General features: G+C 34.8%; 1 protein-coding gene across 1 annotated transcript; it reads left to right on the top strand.

Moving 5' to 3' along the window:
- Positions 1–301: 301 nt before the first annotated feature.
- LOC115229428 (protein-associating with the carboxyl-terminal domain of ezrin-like) lies at positions 302–18,764 on the top strand. The gene is made up of 9 exons (XM_029799782.2): positions 302–667; positions 6,278–6,463; positions 7,704–7,874; positions 8,066–8,165; positions 12,317–12,428; positions 14,765–14,842; positions 15,442–15,581; positions 17,309–17,520; positions 18,522–18,764. Exons 1-9 carry the CDS (start codon positions 482–484, stop codon positions 18,762–18,764), a joined length of 1,428 nt encoding a protein of 475 aa, XP_029655642.1. The 5' UTR covers positions 302–481.
- The last annotated feature ends 1,676 nt before the right edge of the window (positions 18,765–20,440 follow it).

Below are 20,440 nucleotides of genomic sequence, written 5' to 3'. Positions count from 1 at the left end.
CGGTTGCATAATGGCACTCTCGTTGACAGGAGTTAACTGCAATCGATTTGTAAAATAAGGTGATTAAAAAAAAAATTATGTAACTCTTGATTGTATGAAATATTCAATGAATGTAATAAATAAAGGAAAGTTTTGGATAACATACCTGTCATTAAATAACACTTAGTTGTAAATTTAGTGGTATGGCAGGCGATCAGTTGTGAAATAATGATTTCTTGGAATAAATACATAAATAAAAGAAGAATAAACAAAAAGAGTATTTATTTTATGAAATTTACATTTCCGGTTGCAGTTTCCATTATTACCTCCCTTGGCAGTCCATTACAGTTTGGATGCAACAATTTCACTGGCTTCATTTCGTTGAAGTATCATCATTAGGTTCATTATTGTTTAGGAAGTCTTATTCCTTCTTTTATATAATGTCATTTTTAAGATGACACACTCTGTTGTTATTTCGTAGTTTATGGTAGAGTGATACAAAATGGGTGCTGAAACTAGCATTCTGGAAAACTGTGAGATCGGAGCTAAGCTTCCTCTAAAAGCCGATGTTGATTGGGTTGTCCAGGAAGCTGTTCAGAAAAATCCCAATTTACCCCGTCTGGCTATCTTCACTAAAAAAAAGAAGGACTGCAAAAGAGAAGTGGATATAATTGCACTTAATGCTAAAGTACGTGTACATTTAATTTCTCTATGTTGAACTTTGTGTATGTCTTCATACTGCCTTTCAAACATTCGAGATCGATGTTTTTTTTTTATAGAAACGTGTAAAATATCAAAATTTAAACCTTTCTTTTTTTGGCTAAAAATTAAAAAACTTTTTTGTAAATTGAAAATTTAAATTCCTTTTCGCGAAAGATTTTATCTAGAATGATTTACGTCGGGTTTTCGTGTTTTAAAATGAAATTGAGAATAAACAAATTTGAGGATGTTTTTCAACTAAAATATTTAAACAGCATAAAATGGTGTTGTAACACTTTAAAATTGTTTCGTTAATGAACATAGGAAATTATAAGATCGTGATAAGTGCACGTGTCATATCTACATGTGTGTATATTATGTAAAGGTTCACTGAGTACTGGCATACGTGGTCGATGAAAGCAGAAGACATTATTCGGTTAATATAGGGCGTAACAAATATCAGAAAATCAAAAAAAAAATGTGTGTAATAGGTGTAAAACAACTTCCTATGAACGAATATGAAAAAAAAAAATTCGCGCACGCGAAAGGGGGGTGGAGGAGAGGCCGCCCTATATTAACCCATTATTCTTTCCACTCCTAGCAGGTGTTTCATTTTCATTTATCAACAATCGATTATTTGAACGTTTTCCTCTCAGTGAATCTCCAGCAGAGGGGGACGGGACGCGTATTTTGATTCTACAGTGGGGCCATCTACATAGTTGTTTGATTAATTAAAATATCAGACAAATTGCTTTCAAATGAACATCACCGTATAATACATGGAAGGGCATTGGATAAGATCGTTCTAGTTACCCCTAAAACGACAAGACGCGTCATTCACTTTTCATTTCTTGCCTTAGACATATTTGGCGAAAATAATGCCATTGAATTGTCATCAACAAGGGATTTTGACCATTTCTCTCATAGGAATGTCTCAGTTAAATTGCTCACATATTGTCTTCATCCTCTTATTATTATTTGGATTGGAAGCTTTACTCCAAGGTTTAGTTTGTGTATTCCACAATTTTGTGTACATTATTAATCTGCTTGCTGTCAACTCTTAACAATGCTCAGCTCTTCACTTTTCCTTAACCTTATACCCAGAGGCATCATCCACATGTTGATAAACATTTTATGCCAAGCTTAGATTTCTTCCATGAACAGAGAACTCAAAAGCATCCTGCAATGGAGACATGACAACTTAGCCTCTTTCAACAATATAATAACTATTTTGGGTCATATAGTCTTCTATATTGTCCTTTCATGCAATGAAGTTGTTACCAATGTTAGTCCTTGCAATCTCTGATTATCTTTTCTTATGAACTTTACATAGTGTCTAGCTAAAACTGCATCGTTTTTGGGGCCAAAAAAACCTGCAGGAATGTTGATACTGTTATGCACAACATTAGACAGCATCCAGAAAGGTCATGCAACTAACTGATACAGATTCACTAACTGACTTCAAACTCTGGCCCATGGACATTCTGCCTCTTCTCTCTGCTTATTCTGTTACTATAAAATGGTCACACCCATCTTTCCTCTATTATCCCTATTGTGTCTTACGTTATAGGTTTAACCATTTGCAGGGATTCAATACATATGTCTGTACATATACGTTTTTTTAAAGCAAGGGTGGAGTGCACTTCATATTGCTTGTGAGAGCTTTTCAGGTCCATTGTTAGGTAGTTGCTATTTGAATAAACCTTTAAAATTTAAAAGTTTGTCTTATGGGTGTGCATGGAAGGAAAAGGAATTCTGTTAGGCAACAGTTTTGGGAATGAAGAAATGCATATAATGTTTGATAGAGCATTTAGAGAATTGAATGAATTTCAGACAGCAAGAGCCAGAAGATTTCATGGGCAGTGAGGTGTGCTTGTAGGTCATAAAAAAGTAACAGTAGAAAGAACAGAGAGACAATAACTGTAAGACTACAAAATATTGAATATTTTCAATTAGAGAAGATCAAATGAATGGCTTTCATTTGACTAACAATTGCAATGATTGGTTTATTTATAAAATAGTTTTTTGTTGTGTTAGCATCAGGACAGACTGAATGTGTAAACAATAAATACTTATTGAGTAAAACTTGTCACAACTTAATGACAGTCAGTGTTTATTCTAAAGAATAAACATGTAAATTAATAGGAAATTTTGCTGGTGGTAAATGATATATCTGCTTTTGATGACTTTTTTGACTAACAGGATGAAAGCTTCTTTACGATTGGGAGCCAAGCACTGCAACATCAATAGAAGAAGTGTCAACCACAAGGGGGACGATGTTGAAAAGTAAACCTCATAAACTATATATATAGTGGAAGCCATGCTGGGTGTCAGGGAGCAAGTCATTATCTTCAAGGAAACAAGCAATCAGCTTCCTCCTGAGGTGTTCCATGATTTTGGTGACATGGAAGGTGTGTGTGTGTATATATATATATATATATATATATGTATACAGGGGTTGGACAAAATAATGGAAATATTTAGCATCATAATTTTGAAATATCTATAAAACTGTCAAAAGCTTGTTCATTTTTATGTATTTTGATTTATTATTAGTGTTGCTTAATATGTTTTGCTAAAATTGCTGTTTCTTTTCAGATATCATCAGAAAAAGGTAATAAAAATTCATTAAAATGACTGATCTATCGGACTTTGAAGGAGGTCAAGTTGTTGGTGCTCATATGGCAGGCGCTAGCGTAACGTAAACAGCTGAAATGTTTGGTGTATCAAGAAGTACTGTCTTGAAAGTAATGACAGCCTTTGAGAAAGAGGGAAAAAACCTCCTTGTCAAACAGAACTCCGGAAGAAAACCAAAAGTTTCAGATAGGAACCGTCAGACTCTTATGCAAATTGTTAGAAAGGATCACAAAAGTGCAGCTCCCAAAATTACTGCAGAGCTTAATGACCACCGCGTTTTCCACAGAAACTGTTTCCACAGTTTCCCCAAAAACTGTTCGCTGGAGCTGTACAAAGCCGGATTTCATGGTGGGGCTACAATCAGAAAACCACTACTTTCAAACACAAACAATGCAAAGCGTTTAGAGTGATGTAAAAGCCTACAGAATTAGTCCCTAGAGCAGTTGAAGAACGTTATTTTCTTGGATGAGTCATCCTTTACCTTATTTCCGACCACTGGCCAAGTATACGTGTGGAGACAGCCAAAAGAAGCATTTGACCCAGACTGCCTTCTTCCAACTGTTAAACATGGAGGAGGATCTGTGATCATCTGGTGGGGCTATATCTTGGAAATTCGCTGGCTCAATGGTTTCCCTTCATGGCAGAACTAACAGTCAAGACTATTTAAGCATTTTATCTGATCAAATTCATCCTATGGTTGCAGAACTGTTTCTGAAAGGAAACACAATCTTTCAGGATGATAATGCACCAATTCACACAGCTAAAGTTGTTACTGAATGGCATGAGGAACATTCTAGTGAATTTGAACATTTTATCTAGCCGCCACAGTCCCCAGATCTCAATATTATTTATAATTTATGGTTCATTTTAGAAAAACAAGTAAGGAGTCGATGTCTTCCACCATCATCACTACAAGAACTGGAGACAGTTTTAGCTAAAGATTGGACAAAAATTCCTTTGGAAACAATTCAAACTTTGTATGAGTCCATACCTCATATAATTCAAGCTGTAATTACTGCCAAGGGCAGTGCTACCCCATATTAAAATAAATTTGTTTGAAATTTTAAGGTGTATATAAATACATCATCATCATCATCATCGTTTAACATCCATTTTCCATGCTAGTATGGGTTGGATGGTTTGACCGAGGGTCTGGGAAACCAGGAGGCTGCACCAGGCTCCAGTCTGATCTGGCAGTGTTTCTATGGCTGGATGCCCTTCCTAACGCCAACCACTCCGTGAGTGTAGTGGGTGCTTTTTACGTGTCACCGACACAGACGCCAATATATATATGGCCAAAAAATCCATTTGCTTTTTCCAAGCAACAGTAAGACAAATTTTAAACACAAAGCAATTTATTTAATCAATGATATAATTACTGTTTTGTTCCAGTATCTTTTGTCATCTTATGAGTAGACTCATTATTTCCTGCTCAAAGAATTTCCTGTCTTTACTGGCAAAATACCCTTCCAGGTGAAATTTTACATATTCTTCAGTGTTGAAGGTCCATTCAATGAATTTCGAGGAGACTGAAACAGGTGAAAATCAGAAAGTGCAAGGTTGGGTGAATATGAAGGGTGTGGCAAAACTTCCCAGATAGGTCTCAGTATCTTCTTCCACGTTTACAAAAACTGTGCAGTCTGGCACTGTCATGATGAAAGATCCTTATTAGCAAGTACTGGATGCTTTTAGTGTCCAGCTGGTCATAGTGCACATCTGAATTGATGGTCCTGACCTTGGGAATAAGCTCATAAAAGGCAACATCCTTCCAGTCCCACCAAACTGAAAGCATAACCTTTCTCAGGTGAAGTCCTGCTTTGACAATTGATTGGTTTGCTGTGCTTCACATTGTTACAGACAATCCATTTTTCATCCCTTATCATTCTCTTCAGGAAAGGGTAACTTTCTTCATGTTTCTGCAATAAATCACAGATGGAAATCCATTGAGTCAGGTTAGCCTTATTCAATTGATGTGGGACCGAAGCATCAAGCCTGCTGTCATAACCAAGCTGATGCAGATGGGTTTTTCAACACTCAGTTTGAATATTTGTAGAATATCTGCAATTATCCTGGTTGTATAGCAGGGGTTGGTGTTACTATTTATCTCAGTTCACTGACCAGAGTGAGGTGCATTTTCAATCAAAAATTTCCTGATTGAAATCTTGAAACCCATTACTGGCATGTTTCATAACAGCATTCTCTCCATACACAGTGCATAACTCCTTGCAGCTTTCCACTGATTTCTTGTCTTTTTTAAAATTAAAAAAAAACTATAAGGTGTCGATAATGTTTGCTTTGGTACTCCATTTTCAGAGTGATTCCAAGTACACAAAATACAACCTGTCAAGCATCTCATGGATGCACATGTGCAAGAGACAAACTGAAGTTAGCTACTTATTAGAGTGCTTGAAGTTTAGCATTGATAAAACTAACTGAACTTTTTGGCTGATCCAGTGTGTGTGTGTGTATATATGCCAGCATGAAAAAGAAAATGTTAAATGATGTGATGATATATGTATGCATATAATATATATATATATATTATATATATATATATATAATATATATATATATAATATATCATATATATATATATCATATATATATATATCATATATATATATCATATATATATATATCATATATATATATATATATCATATATATATATCATATATATATCATATATATATATATCATATATATATATATCATATATATATATATCATATATATATATCATATATATATCATATATATATATCATATATATATATCATATATATATATCATATATATAATATATCATATATATATATATCATATATATATATATATATCATATATATAATATATCATATATATATATATATATCATATATATATATATATCATATATATATATCATATATATATATATATCATATATATATATATATGTACATGTTTCTCTATTCCGTAGCAACTGAAAGTACTGCGTCATCCAGCAATCGTCCGATATATTTTGTCAGGTCACTCAGCTGATGGCTCCTATCTGGTCACTGAGTTTGTAAAACCTCTAGAAACAGTGACTAAAGACTTGTCTCCTGTGGAAATATGTTCAGGCTTTTATAACATTATTGATGCTTTGGTTTTCCTTCATGAAACAGTAAGTATCTTAAGTGCTTTTTTTTTTATTTCTATATTTTTACAGATATAACTTTTGTCATTTTTCTTCTTTCTGTTTTCTACTGCCTGTTTTTATTTATGTTGTTGTTGTTTTTAGCTCCTGATCAACGGCCACGTTTGGATGGTTTTCTTACGTACCACCGGCACTGGTATCACAGCTACAATTTCCATTGACGTTGATCGATTTCGATTTTGACATATTCAATCTGATATGTAAATATATATGTGCATACATATGGGAGATCTTAACATTGTTTCTATTCTTGCAGCAAAATAATACCTTCAACTTAAGATGCCATTATATTACATACACTTGCATCAGAAATTAATTAGCACTTCTCAAATTTCTACATTAAATAGGTTAAATCAATTAACCTATGAGCTGTTCAAAACGTCTTACGCGATGAGAAAACTTAGTATGGTGTGATTTCGGTCCTTGCGAGGCGCTACCTATATCTATTAAACAAAGGAAGATTTGTCTGCATCCGCACTCCAAGTTGTTGTTGCACTGCTATGTCAACATCATAAGGCTGTAGACTCTCAAACTGCTCTGCAAACAAAGTTACGTCATCGTTCTGCGCAACAGTGAACTCGCAACAAAGCAATAGTTCGAGATATGGCCACTAGGTGACAGCACATACCTTGAGTGAAGAGCAAATCAAGGGTGCTAATTAATTTCTGACGGTAGTGTACTAGGGCATGCAATTCAGAAATATTTCAAATGTAAGATATGTGAGATAATGGAGGGAAATAAGAGAATGAGATAACTAAGGATACAGTGATGTCACAAGCTTTGCTTTGTCTGTATATTCTTCTCCATATCCCATTCACCCTCTTTCTCTTGCATGTCTAGTTTAACTCTCATTTTTACTCAGTCTCTCACTTCTTAGAATCCTCTTTATTACTTTCCTCCTTCTCTCTGTTTCTTTCATGTTTTCTCTTTCTTTTTATTAATTCTGTTATTTCTGCTTCTCTATTTTTTCTTCCTCTTTCTCTCTCTTTTCAATCATCTTTATGAGTACCAACATCACCACCAGTGCTTCTTCCATCACTACTGTCGCAACTACCCTCTATTTCTTTCTTTTTTTAATTAATTGAGCTACTTCTCTGAGCATAACACAAAAGTAGGTCAAAATATACTATGGTATTAACCTACAGATTTAATTTATGAGAAACAGAACAAAGAAATCTCTAACAAAACTTTATAATTATTTTTTAAGGTTGAAATCTCACATAACAATATTTGCCAGTCTTCAATTTTTGTGACAAAAGATGGTACCTGGAAATTGGGTGGATTTGAACATGCATGCCATTTTGAACAGCTGACACCCAAGTTTTTGGAAAATTGTCGAGCTCTTCGTAGTCAAAGTGCAATCTCACCTGAGGAAAAGGTAATTTGTTTTCATTTCTTTCTTTGCATTTCTTTTCTTTCTAATTTACTCTTTTTCTTAATTTGTTGTATGAATCTAAAAAATATATATATAAAGTAATGTTTTAAAAATAAGAAGTTAAAAATAAATTTAGAAAGAACTCAAAATCAAACAATTCCACTTAGATCTCCTCTGATCTTTGTCTCTTACAGGCTGATAATCTATGTATTAGTTCAAAAGCAATGCATGTATTGGATGCTTACTCTTTTGGGAAACTTGCTGAAGAATTCTTTGACCAACTCAAAGAATTAGGTTTGTATTCATCAGTTACTGACTCAACTTACAGATTATATAAAACACACACACACACACACACACACACACACACACACAGATAATCTCTAGTAACATCTGTTATTTCATGGTAGTGAGTTTGGAATTTGTACTTATCATTTCTGCTGTGTAGTCTATTCTGTTTAATGTAATCAGTTCTTAATAGTTGCTCTTGAGCAACAGAGATTAGGGCCCCTGTTCCCAAATTTAAATCACTCTTAGCTATATATTACCACTTTTTATCTTTGTTTTATATTCTACATCTCTATGGAATAGTCCATGCGTTCTTTTCTCTAGACACCTAATTTCAGTTTCATCCATCTTCAAATATTTGTACTGTGTTTATCTTTGCAATCTTCAATTTTCCACAAGCCTGGCCTTCTTATTTCCAACAATAGTGTTTCTGTGGCATTTTTTATGTAGCCTGCTATGTTTTCTTCTGCTATAATGCTGTGTTTGCACCCAAGCTGGCTTCTCTATTTCTTGGTTCATACATTCTTCCTCCTCTTTTTCTTGATACATAAAGTTTGTGTCACTCTTTGTATGAAATACCTTATATCTAGTCAACAGCTTTCTTGTCTTTCTGTTTAAGCCGTTTGCCTCTTCTACTGTCCATGCAATTATCCCTGCTCCTTATCTAAGGAGTGAGACAATCCATTGTTGACAGCTTCAATCTTATTCTGTTCCTTCAATTTTGATTTGAGAACTAGTCTTAGTCTGTGCAAGTATTCCTCCTTAAATGTTTCATTTCTTTTTCCATTACTTTGTTCATTTTCAATATTTCCAATTACTTATAACCCACCTCTTCTATTTGCTTCATAACCTCTCCTGATGGCATCACCAACCAATCCATGTGTTTAATTTTGTCTTTATTCAAGACTAATACACCACACTTTTATAATCCAAACTGCATTCTGATGTGACTACAAAAATGTATACACCTATTGCACCCCATATCAATGAGGGAACTGACCGGGGATTCATCCTTACTGTAAAGCTTGAGGTCATTCATGAACAACAAATGGTCAACCTTTTGTTGGTGACCATTTAATTCATACCTAGCCTTAGCTTTCCTCAAAATCATTGTTAGTGGTATCATGCACAATTCAAAAGTCAGTGGTGACAGACAATCTCCCTGAAATATACTTCTCTTGATTTCTATTTTCCTTGAGCTTCTTCCATTTGCTGTCAGTTCTGTCTTCCACTTCTCCATAGTTTTTCCAAGAAACCATTTGACATTTCATGCAATCCATATTCCATGATACAAGAATGTGTGGGATCATATCGTAGGCTTTGTGGTAATCAATCTCTAAATGCTGTTTTGTCTATCAGAAGTTGATCCTTGGTACCTCTGCACTTATGCTTGTACTCTTTCTGCTTATCTAGTAAAACACTATTTTCTTTAAGATGTACATTGTAGGTGATGAGCATAATATCAATCTGTAATTATCTACTGCATTCCCTTTTGTAATGCCTTTCAAGTGTAAAACAGTTTTGCCCCTAGTCAGCTCACTTTGGTGTCACTGGGCATTTAACTCAGCATGTAACAATGTGTTGAGTTCTGCTATTTGTGCATGACATTCACTAAATCTTTTGATCCAGTAGCCTTGAACTACATCTGGTCCTGGATCCTTCCAATTACTGATCTTTTTTCTGACTTTCTTCACATCCCTAACTGAAATGTGTAGTTCTGCCTGCTGTGGGCAAACTGTTGTAACCATTCAATATCCTTCTTATTCTTATCTTTACTCCAAATGTCACTCCAAAATCTTTAACTTCTATTACTATCTAGTACCATCACTTCATCTGTACACTCCATTTCTTTCTTGGTAAAATCTCTTCTGGTCTACCCTGAATAATTTCTTTTATTAATATTTCTTCATTCTTTGGCCATATCTTGCCATCTTTGTTTTATTTGCAATATGATGTTGCTTGAGTTCTTCCATTACTATTTTTTGGCCTTTTCTTTCAATGCTTTATATTTTTGTTCATTTCTTAGTTCTCTCTTCTCTTTTTGATTTAAAGCAGAAATGTCCTCCAAGAGCGTATCTATACTGGCTTGTATTCTTTTCCACCTTGGAAAATATGAGAGGAAGATTAACAGGGAAAATAGCTTTTGTATGTGGAAGATGCCCAGGTACAATAAACATTAAAAATGTACAGAAAATATTCTCTATCAACTACAAGAGGGGTAAGCTAGATGTAGTAGCTTCCGTTACCTAGGTGACCAAGTTAGTAGCAGAGATGGATGCTCTGTGAGTGTAGCTATAAGAATAAGAATAGTTCAGAGAGCTCCAACCTCTGCTGGCAACAAAGGGCCTCTCTCTCAGAGTATGATGCCTGTGTGCAAACAGCTATGCAGTGAAACATGGGCTGTATCAGCCAAGGACATGTGTAGCCTTTCAATTTGCCAGTCCTGGTCAACGGATGTTAAATGATAATGATTATGTTCTTTTCTCTGGTCTTTTGTATTGTCTTTTTCTTTTTCTTGACACCTACACCCATATTTTGTGCTGCAAAAATGCTTGCTGACTTGATCAAATTAATTGTTTCTGTAATGTTTTTCTGCCTTGATGTATTTCAGAATTTCATTCACCCTTTTTGTTTCTTGGTTCAGCTTCCATCAGTCAACCTTTTTAAGGTTGCAAATAATGTTGCTATTGTCCTCCTGTAACCATGCTTTTATTCTGTCATATATTGCCTTCTGTTCATGTCTTCATTAATTTCATTGTCTTCCAGACCATCTATATGTCTCTCACTGGACAAACAAACTATCACTGTCCTTTTCCAGTTGGTTACCAGAAATCTCACCCCTGTCCTCTACTGTAATTTCCTTTTTCTCACAAAGATCTGTATTTCCCTCATTTCTTTTGCTGTTGTTTTCTAATACCTGTCTTTTGATAACTTCATGCTCCACTTCTGGCAATCAGCAATTTTTTTTATTATTGCTCTAGCTTAGTCACATAATTTCTGTTCAGTGAGTTGAAACAAACTGCTTTCTCTCTGTTGTCTACATTGCTTGTAGCCCATAACAGGAGAACCATTTTTGTCTACAGGATTGCTCAGGTATTAACACTCCATGATCACAATATTTATTTGTTTACTCCACCTTCACCATGTTTGCTGATCTATCACTGGGTTACAACCTACTGAAGCCAGACCAGTTGCTCCAAGCATGCTAGGCATAACACCTTCACCATCATAGATTTCAGTCCCATTAACACATTTGTTCTCAAAATTTTGATTTGTCATTGTCATTCATATGAGGTAACAATTTGTCAGGTCATGCAACTACCAGTGTTTTTATCATGACACTATCCCTGTCAATCTATCTACCTTCATCTAGAGAGGCTATCCCATGCTAGGTTTCAACTTGGTATTCCTTACCCTATTATTTTTATTACTATCATTATTATTACCACCATTACTACTATTGTTATTACTATTATTGTTGTTGTTGCGGCTGTCTGTTCTAGTAACCACTAAGGTAATGGCAGTGCTAGAAGTGATGAGGTTGAAAGAAGTGTTGTAATTCAAAATTGTTACTTTTTCCAAACACTTTGCTTGATTTTTCATGTTGGTAGTTTGGCTATATTCTCAGTGGTATATGCCCAAATGCTGTTGTTTTGTATATGGGCTTCACATTTACACATGCGATATTTCAACCACTAATTTTACATGATAATTAGATATAATACATAAAATAAGTGTTGCTTTACCAGTTTTTTCAAAGTAATCCATACACAAAGAGAGATAGTAAAAGTTCTGTACAGATAAGAAAAAAAACAACATTGACAATGAGAGTTTTGTATAGTAGGACTGGCTTTGTTGATACAATATCATGCCTATAATTTTTGTTTGAGTTTGCATTTAATACGTAATGGGCACTTTGTGTATGATGAGATGTGTATAATGTGTATATATATATGAAATGTACTTAGTGCCTGATTTGGTCTGTGTCAGTAATTAGGTTATATTCTTGTTGGTTTACACCATCATGTTGTTTTGTACAGGGTTTTCATGTTTACACCGTTTTTCAATCACAATTCCATGTGATAATCAAAAGTAATGTTTAAAAGTAAATATATTACCACTTTTTGTCTATTTATTATTATTATTTGTTTTCTTAGGAGACCTTTTTAAAACATTTGAATTGCGAATTCAAGATGAGTATCTCAGTCGAGACCCAAAACAAAGACCACCATTAAAATGTTTGTTGACTGATCGCCTTTTTAAATACGAGTGAGTCAGATATTTTTTTTGTTTCTTTGTCAACTTGACCAGTCACTTGTGGGCAAATGCTAGAGAATTTTTGATAGTTATGATCATCATTATCTTCATTGTTTAATTAATTTTTTGCATTATGTATGTACCACATCTTCATTTTATCTATGTACCAAATATGTACATATCATATCTTCATTTTATCACTGATTCCTTGCATTTTCAGCTTTCACTTCTCCACTTCCTTCAATTAATACCACATTCACCTTTCCAACAAATGTCTTTGATGCTAAACTGCTTTCTTAATTCACTTACACTCAGCCTCTCGTCATTTTAGTTAATAGAATGTAACTAAATTTAGTTACTTACTTACAGTAGAGTTATTGTAATCATTAGGTATCAAAGTCTTTCATCTAAACTTAGTTTATTCCTCAAAACTCTGTTTGTACATCTACAACCTGTTCACTGATTGAGTCTCAGTAAACAAGATCTTAAATGTACAATGAAAGTTTTGACACTTAAGAATATGAGTTGACTCGTCTCTCTGTATTGAGTCACTCCATCAGTAAAAGTTCTGTTGTTATTCTCAGATTAGCTTTAAAATAATAACTTAACTTAGCATTTAGATAGCTAAAAATATATATTATCTATATAAAAAAAAAATTAATAAAGTGTAAGGGCATTTTTAATAGCTGTAATGGTTCTGCGATGCTACTTTTGTTTTAATCCCAACATCAATCCACTTGTTAGAAAAGTGCAATGCAGGAATTTATATTTATTTTTACATCTATTTTCCCCCCACCTTTTCTTAAATCGTGTCAGTGGGTTGTCATTTTTATATTGAAATCTTAGAGGATGTTATGGTATAATTTTGATTCATTCATTTTCAAAATTTGATGAAATAGTTGAAATTTGAAATATGGACAAGAATTATGCTGAAATAAAAGACTAAATCTCTTAGTTGTAGTGTGTGTTTGAAAGCTTATGCTAGTGTCATGTTTCAATATACATGCTTCAAAAAGAGCTACTGCCAGGGATGGACAGACATCTATCCAGTTATATACATATATGAGGTCTGATCAATAAGTTCTGGACTGTTGCCATAGTAACGAAACTAAAGCATGAAGGCAAAACTAAAGCTGCTTGGCAAAGATTGACCTTGAATTCTGCTGTGCATGCGCACTAAGTTTTAATATCCTAGCTCACTTTGCTGTTTACAACAGTGCTTGGAAGGAAGGTGTGTAGCATGTGATCATCGCATTGACCATGACAGAGAAAGTTGCCATGGCGATAGTTGCTCAGAGGCCTGTGCAAAGTTGCAAAAAATGTATCGAGAGGAGTGTATAAACTGCACACAAGTATATGAGTTCAGACATCTCCAAGATAGCTGAAAAAATATCGGTATTGACGAATGTTCTGGGAACTGAGAAAAACATCACAAATGTGTGTGCAACTGTGAGGGGAGAACATTGAGTCACCATTCATGAGTTATTAGAGGATGTGCAGATTAGTTACGGTTCAATTCAGTCCATTATCATTGAAGATTTCAGTATGAGACATATGTCTGCCAAGTTTGTGCCTAAGACATTCAAGTTTCAGTTGCACAAGATATCCTTGATTGTGTTGAGAAGAATGAAAACTTTTTGAAAACTTTGTGTAGACCTCTGAGCAGGTATCACCAAGCTTTTGGCAAAATTTGATGCAGATTCTCTGCTCAACTTTCTCTGTCATGATCAATGTGATGATCACATGCTACACACCTTCCTTCCAAGCACTGTTGTAAACAGTGAAAACGAGCTAGAATATTAAAACTTAGTGTGCATGCACAGTAGAATTCAAGGCCAATCTGTGCCAAGCAGCTTCACTCTGCATGCTTTAGTTTCATTACTATGTCAACAGTCCAGATACTTATTGATCAGACCACGTACAAACACATTGTCTCACTCTTTCTCTCTCACTCTCACATACATTCTCTCTCTCTCTCTCACACACACACACAATCTCTCTCTGTATGTGTGATGAAATTTATGTATGTGTGACTATATATTTAGTATAGGTTGTTAAGGTTTGTATGTTTAGGCAAAGCATTTATTTTTACATGCTTCATTTCACTTTATTATTGAAAATATGTAAGTCATTTAAGAGAGACTGATGTCCTTTTCAGAGGGGTGATTTATCTCATCCCTTTAACATTACAGAATCTAGAGCTAGGTACTGGTTGTATGAACCCCTATTGTTAGTTAAGTCAGTTAAATTCAAGAATTTTTTTTAATGTGTGGTGGTAGACGTAAAAAAAAGAGTAAGAGAAAGGATATAACTTGCATTAATTTTATTTAATTTTTTTTTTCTTTCAGAAACCATTTTCTTGAAGTTAAACTTTTCCTCAAAAACATCACATTAAAATCTAGCGAAGAGAAAACAGATTTCTTCAGGTGTGTCCCAGTTTATTTCTTTAACTTAGAAAAATCCCTTTCAGAGATACATGTTACACCAAAAGAGAAAGAAAGACAAACACTTTTGCAATGTTTTACTGATTTCAGATGTCAACATTTTAGCAAATGTTAAGGTGGCAAGCTGACAGAATCATTAGCACACTGGCAAAATGCTTAGCAGCATTTTGGCTGTCTTTGTGTTCTGAGCTCAAATTCCATTAAGATCAACTTTGCCTTTCATTCTTTTGGGGTCAATAAAATAAGTACCAGTTGAGCACTGGGGTCAATGTAATCGACTTACTCCTTCCACTGAAATTGCTGGCCTTGTACCAAAATTTGAAACTAATATTTTAGCAAATGCTATCTTACGTTTTTGGCCCATGACACTCCATGTACCCCAAGTAAGGCATGTGTAAAATTTGAATGAAATTGGTTGGGTAGTTCTTGAGTTTTAGTGATGCACACATACAGACAGACACGCACACACATTCTCAGTTTTAAATATATAGATAATCCTTTCTATTATAGGCGCAAGGCTTGAAATTTGGTGGAGAGGCTACTGCTGCTTTGTTTGCTTACTTATTTGTTTATTTTTGCAGCCAAGTTGTTTCAATGCTGCAGGAATATTCTGAAGAACTGGTTGGGAGTCAGTTGATTCATTTATTGCTTTCTCGGTTTGTTGTCTTGAACAAAGATGCTGAAGAGTTCTTGCTTCCAAGTCTTCTTATTCCTCAACAAGGTTTGTGCTATATCAACTATATTTTTTCTTTGATTACATTTTTTCTTTATTCCAGTGAAGTAACACTTTAGCTGAATAGTATTTTATGGTGTGTTGGTGTGGTAATAAGCTTGCTTTCCAACTACATGGTTTTTAGGTTCAGTCCCACTTCATGACACTTTGGGCAAGTGTCTCCTACTATAGTCCTGGGACAACCAAATTCTTATGAGTGAATTTGCTAATCAGAAACTGAAAGAAACCTGTTTGTGTGTGTTTGTATCATCATCATCATCATCATCATAATTTAACATCCGTTTACCATGCTGGCATGGGTTGGATAGTTTGACAGGAGCTGACCAGCTAAAGGGCTGTTCTGGCTCCCTGTCTGCATGGTTTCTATGGCTAGATACCCTTCCTAATGCCAACCACTTTACAGAATATACTGGGTGCTTTTTATGTGGCACCAGCACCTACAAGCCCACAAGATTAGGGTTGCAGCGGACGAGCCTGTCTTTCATCTTTCTCAAGTTACTGAGTTTAGTGGGAGTTGGGATCTTGTGAAATCTTGCTGAACAAATTTGTATGCTGGATATGATAAATGATATGTTTATTGTAATATATTTGACAAATATATTAATAGGCACAAGTGTGGTTGTGTGATTAAAAAGTTTGCTTCTCAACCACATAGTGTTTGGATCAGTCCTTCTCTGTTGCATCTTGGGCAAGACCCAGCCCCAACCAAAGGCTTATGATGAGATTTGGAGGACAGAAATTGAAAAAAGCCTGCTGTGTGTGTCTTTTTATCTTGGGGTTGTGTGATTGTTGTTAATGAATTTCATTCATTTCCAGTATATTGCAAAAATATATCTGGCCATGAGAAAGTATTACCTTGCTTGGGAACATGTGAGGGTTGATGACAAGAAGGGCATTTGGCCGTAGAAAATTTACCTCGGTAAACTCCATTTACCCATGCAAGCATGGCAAAATGGACATTATATGTTGCAGATGAATATGTTTATCATCATCATCATCATCATCGTTTAATGCCTGTTTTCCATGCTTGCATGAGTTGGATAGTTTGTCTAGAGTTGGCAAGCTGGAGAGCTACACCAGATTTCAATATGATTTGGCTTGGTTTCTATGGCTGGATGCCCTTCCTAACATCAACCACTATACAATGTGTGCTGGGTGCTTTTAACATGATACTGCACAAGTGCTTTTTATGTGGCACTGGCAAAAAGTGGATTGTTGGCTGAGTTGTTAGAGCATTGGATAGGGTGACTTGCCATATTTCTTCCTCCAACTTTCTCTTCTAAAACTGACTCCCATCAAAGGTCAACTTTGTGTTTCATCTTTCCAAAGTCAGTAAGTAGCATACTTGGCCAGGACACTTGACTGGCAGAATTGTTAGAGTGTCTGTTCTGGGTATTTTGCTCTTTGTGTTATGGTGGCAACACCTGCAATACCACTGCTACAGAAGTGTGTCAGTTCTGCCTTTACCTTTGAATGAGGTCAAGGCATGGAAAGAAGAGATTTGCATGTATGGATAACTGCTGATCTTTGATAAAATATCTTGTTGAGTGTTACTCCTTGGAGTGGACCTTTCCAAGTGCAGAAGCATATGGATGCTCTGAATATTCTTAATGAATTAAATAATTTTAATTCAATTTGAATTGAATTTACTGAATGGAAACTATATTCAAATTCATAAGCTAAAGCAACAGCATATTTTTGCATTATTTTCACAGCTCAGAATAACGATTCCAGTGAGAAGTCAAGCAGCACTCCTTGTTCATTGTCAATCTTCAGTAAACCCGTATTTAAAAAGTACGTCATTCCAGAATTGGTAAACATTTTCAAAGTCCGTGAAGTTCATATCCGTCTACTTCTTTTGAAATATTTCCGTTATTATGTTGAGTTATTTGAAAAAGAAGAAATTGAGGAAGTAATTTTCCCACAGGTGACTATTGTATTTTGCAATCATTTGCCTTTCATTTATTTGTGCAATTTTCTTTCCTCGGTATTCAGTCAGTTAGGGTGAGGCAAGTAAAGTTATTGTGTCTTAATATATATTATTATAACATTGGGTCTAGTCATATGTATACAATTCTAAAGCATAGATTTACCTTATAAGGTTATGGACAGTTGTACAAAACTTCTGTATTTCTTCCTAATGAGATTTTAATTTTCAACTTAAGTTTATATCTTGCTTTCATTTCTTGTTATTAATTCAACGAGGAATGTTTTTTAAAGATAAAATTTCATTACATCATTTTTATATTAGCGTTTTTAGTCATAAAGCTTATTGCAGATATTTAGATTGTTTTATAGAGTCCCAAGTAACTTAAATTAACTGTCTACTATTAGTAATGTAACCTTAGAGATCTTGGGGCTAGTTTCATTATGTATTACACATATAACTTAGTAAAATAAATATTTTCTTTTCTTATTTTGTATCATGATTTAGTTTAATATTTTCAATTGCAATTCTTTTAAATAATGACAATTATGCATGCATAAAACCTCAGATATATGATATTCATACTTTCATACTTGCCCAAAAAGCCCAACAGAGAAATGACATACTTGTTATTGACCCACTTTATTAAGAACTCACTGCTGTAATGCAGTACAGTTTATAAAATTCCAGTACAGTTTATAAAATAAGTGGAATCCTCTTTGAAGTTTTGGAGTGTAAAATTTTGCTTATGCTTGCAGGGGGAGGTTTCATCCCCAATATTTAAACTATTAGCTTTTGATTAGATGATGTTTGGTTTTTTTGGTAGTGCAAAGCTCACATTTGGTGCCCCATTCCCTGTATTAGTTGGTTTTAGCAATAATACTCCAGGTTTATTTCTTTGCATATAGTTACATATAGTATACTTTTAAAGTTCATTCTTAAAAATACCCATTCTGAATACTACAGTTTTACAAGTTCTGAATGTTGCTTCTTTCTTTTAGTTGCTTCTTGGACTTCGTGATGTAAATGACAAACTAGTGTCTGCCAGTTTACATGCTGTGGCAGACCTTGTTCCAATATTGGGAGGGGATACTGTTATTGGAGGACCACAGAAGCAATATTTCAAAGAAGGTAAACCCAAGGTATGTTACATTGTCCAGTTTCTAAGCATAGCATTTATTGATTCCTCTGTTTATTCAGTTACTTTTTACACATATAAATCAGTATGTAAATATGTTATCTGACTTTCATAATTAGACACCTGTAGCAACTCTAGAAAAACATAATCATGGTTGTTAGTAGTGTGTTGTTTGATGGTGATTTTCGTGATTACAGTAGGATTGCTTTTTTTTACAGAAAGTCTGATGTTTGTGTTTATATATACATTCCAAAACAGACACTGAAGCCTGATGCAGTCTTCTGCCTAACCAGCTCCTGTCAAACCGTCCAACCCATGCCAGCATGGAGAGTGGATGTTAAATAATGATGATAATAACATATGTAATGATATATCTGGGCGCTGTGTAGTGTTCTTGAGCGAAAAACACTTCATATCATGTTACTCTGCAATCATCTTGACATCTGACTTGTAGCACACTTGTGCACCTGAACAGGCCATGTTGAGGGAGGGAGGGAGCTAATGTACAGCACATACATTTGACCACTGTAAAGCAAATCATTTGTGCAGGTTGTTCAGCAAAAACTGAACATTCATATTCATCTTTGACAGGAGATTCCATCATAGATATATAAAATAAAATACAAAATGGGACAAGAACGCAAAACATCCAGACAACTAGATGATACGAAAAGGGACAACAAAACATCCAAATAGACGATACAAAAAAACAAGGACTGGTCATTCGAAGCCTTTTATCATCAATCAAGAACTGGATCATCCTCGCAATTTCGGCTGATTAATCTTGAGATTGCTCCAATCTGGCCAGCCCCAAGGAAAAACTAAGCTAAGAGCATTAGATTCCTTGGAAAAAAGCATCGAATGTATATGAAAACAAGGACAGAAAAACAGACGATGTTAATTCTTTTAAAGGGATGTCAGCATCCAAGTTCCCTGGTTTTATCCAGTGTATCAGTGGAAAACTAAAGATGCTAGCTTCGCATTGATGGATATGGGTATATTATTGTTTATGTAGGAGAAAAAGAATTTCAGTAAGCATTCAGGCAATGGTTTATTGATTTTGTTGGGGATGTATTTCCTTTTTTGTTGTTTCTCTCATGAAGACGCAAGGCTCTGTGGTTAGAGTGTCAGGCATACAATCATTACAATAATGATTTTAATTTTTTTATTATTTTGATTTGTTAACATTAATGCTTTCCGAAATTAAGATCGTTAGTATCTATTCTCACTATAATATAAATAAATATATTGTGCACAAATGTTGACAACGTAATATATAGCTATGATAAATAGTAAGCGGTTTTGATTCATCATCATTCTGTAGCTTTCAACACATTAACCCTTAGAACCTGAAATGCCAGTGCACCAGCACTACGCCAAGGCTGCATATTTCCGAAATGCTGGTCTACTGACACTCCACGTGTCTTCATTTTGTTACACACTATAAAAATAGCCACTTGAACTACTTCGCAACCAGTCAGCGAGCGTGTTATTTCGGGTCTTCAGCATACATGTTCTATCGTGGATTCCTTATTTTGTGCTTGAATTTTGCCAAGAATGTCTGTCAGTGCTGAAGAAGCACTAGCTCAGAATCTCAGTGATGATTATGAGGATTTAAACAAGTCTGATTACGATAACAAAAGAGATTTTGAGCAAGAAACTAGTGAAGAATTGCCCAGCGATTCTGACAGTGATCAAAGTGAACTTGTACACAATGTAGACAATGCTGCAGTGCATGCCCAAATACCCCAGGCTAATAGGAATGGGGTGTGTTGTAGTGGG

This window comes from Octopus sinensis, unplaced genomic scaffold (genome assembly GCF_006345805.1).
Source record: "Octopus sinensis unplaced genomic scaffold, ASM634580v1 Contig12607, whole genome shotgun sequence".
NCBI classification, from domain to species: Eukaryota; Metazoa; Mollusca; class Cephalopoda; order Octopoda; family Octopodidae; genus Octopus; species Octopus sinensis.
The sequence above is the reverse complement of the archived record's forward strand: the minus strand, read 5'-3'. Positions and strand labels throughout refer to the sequence as shown.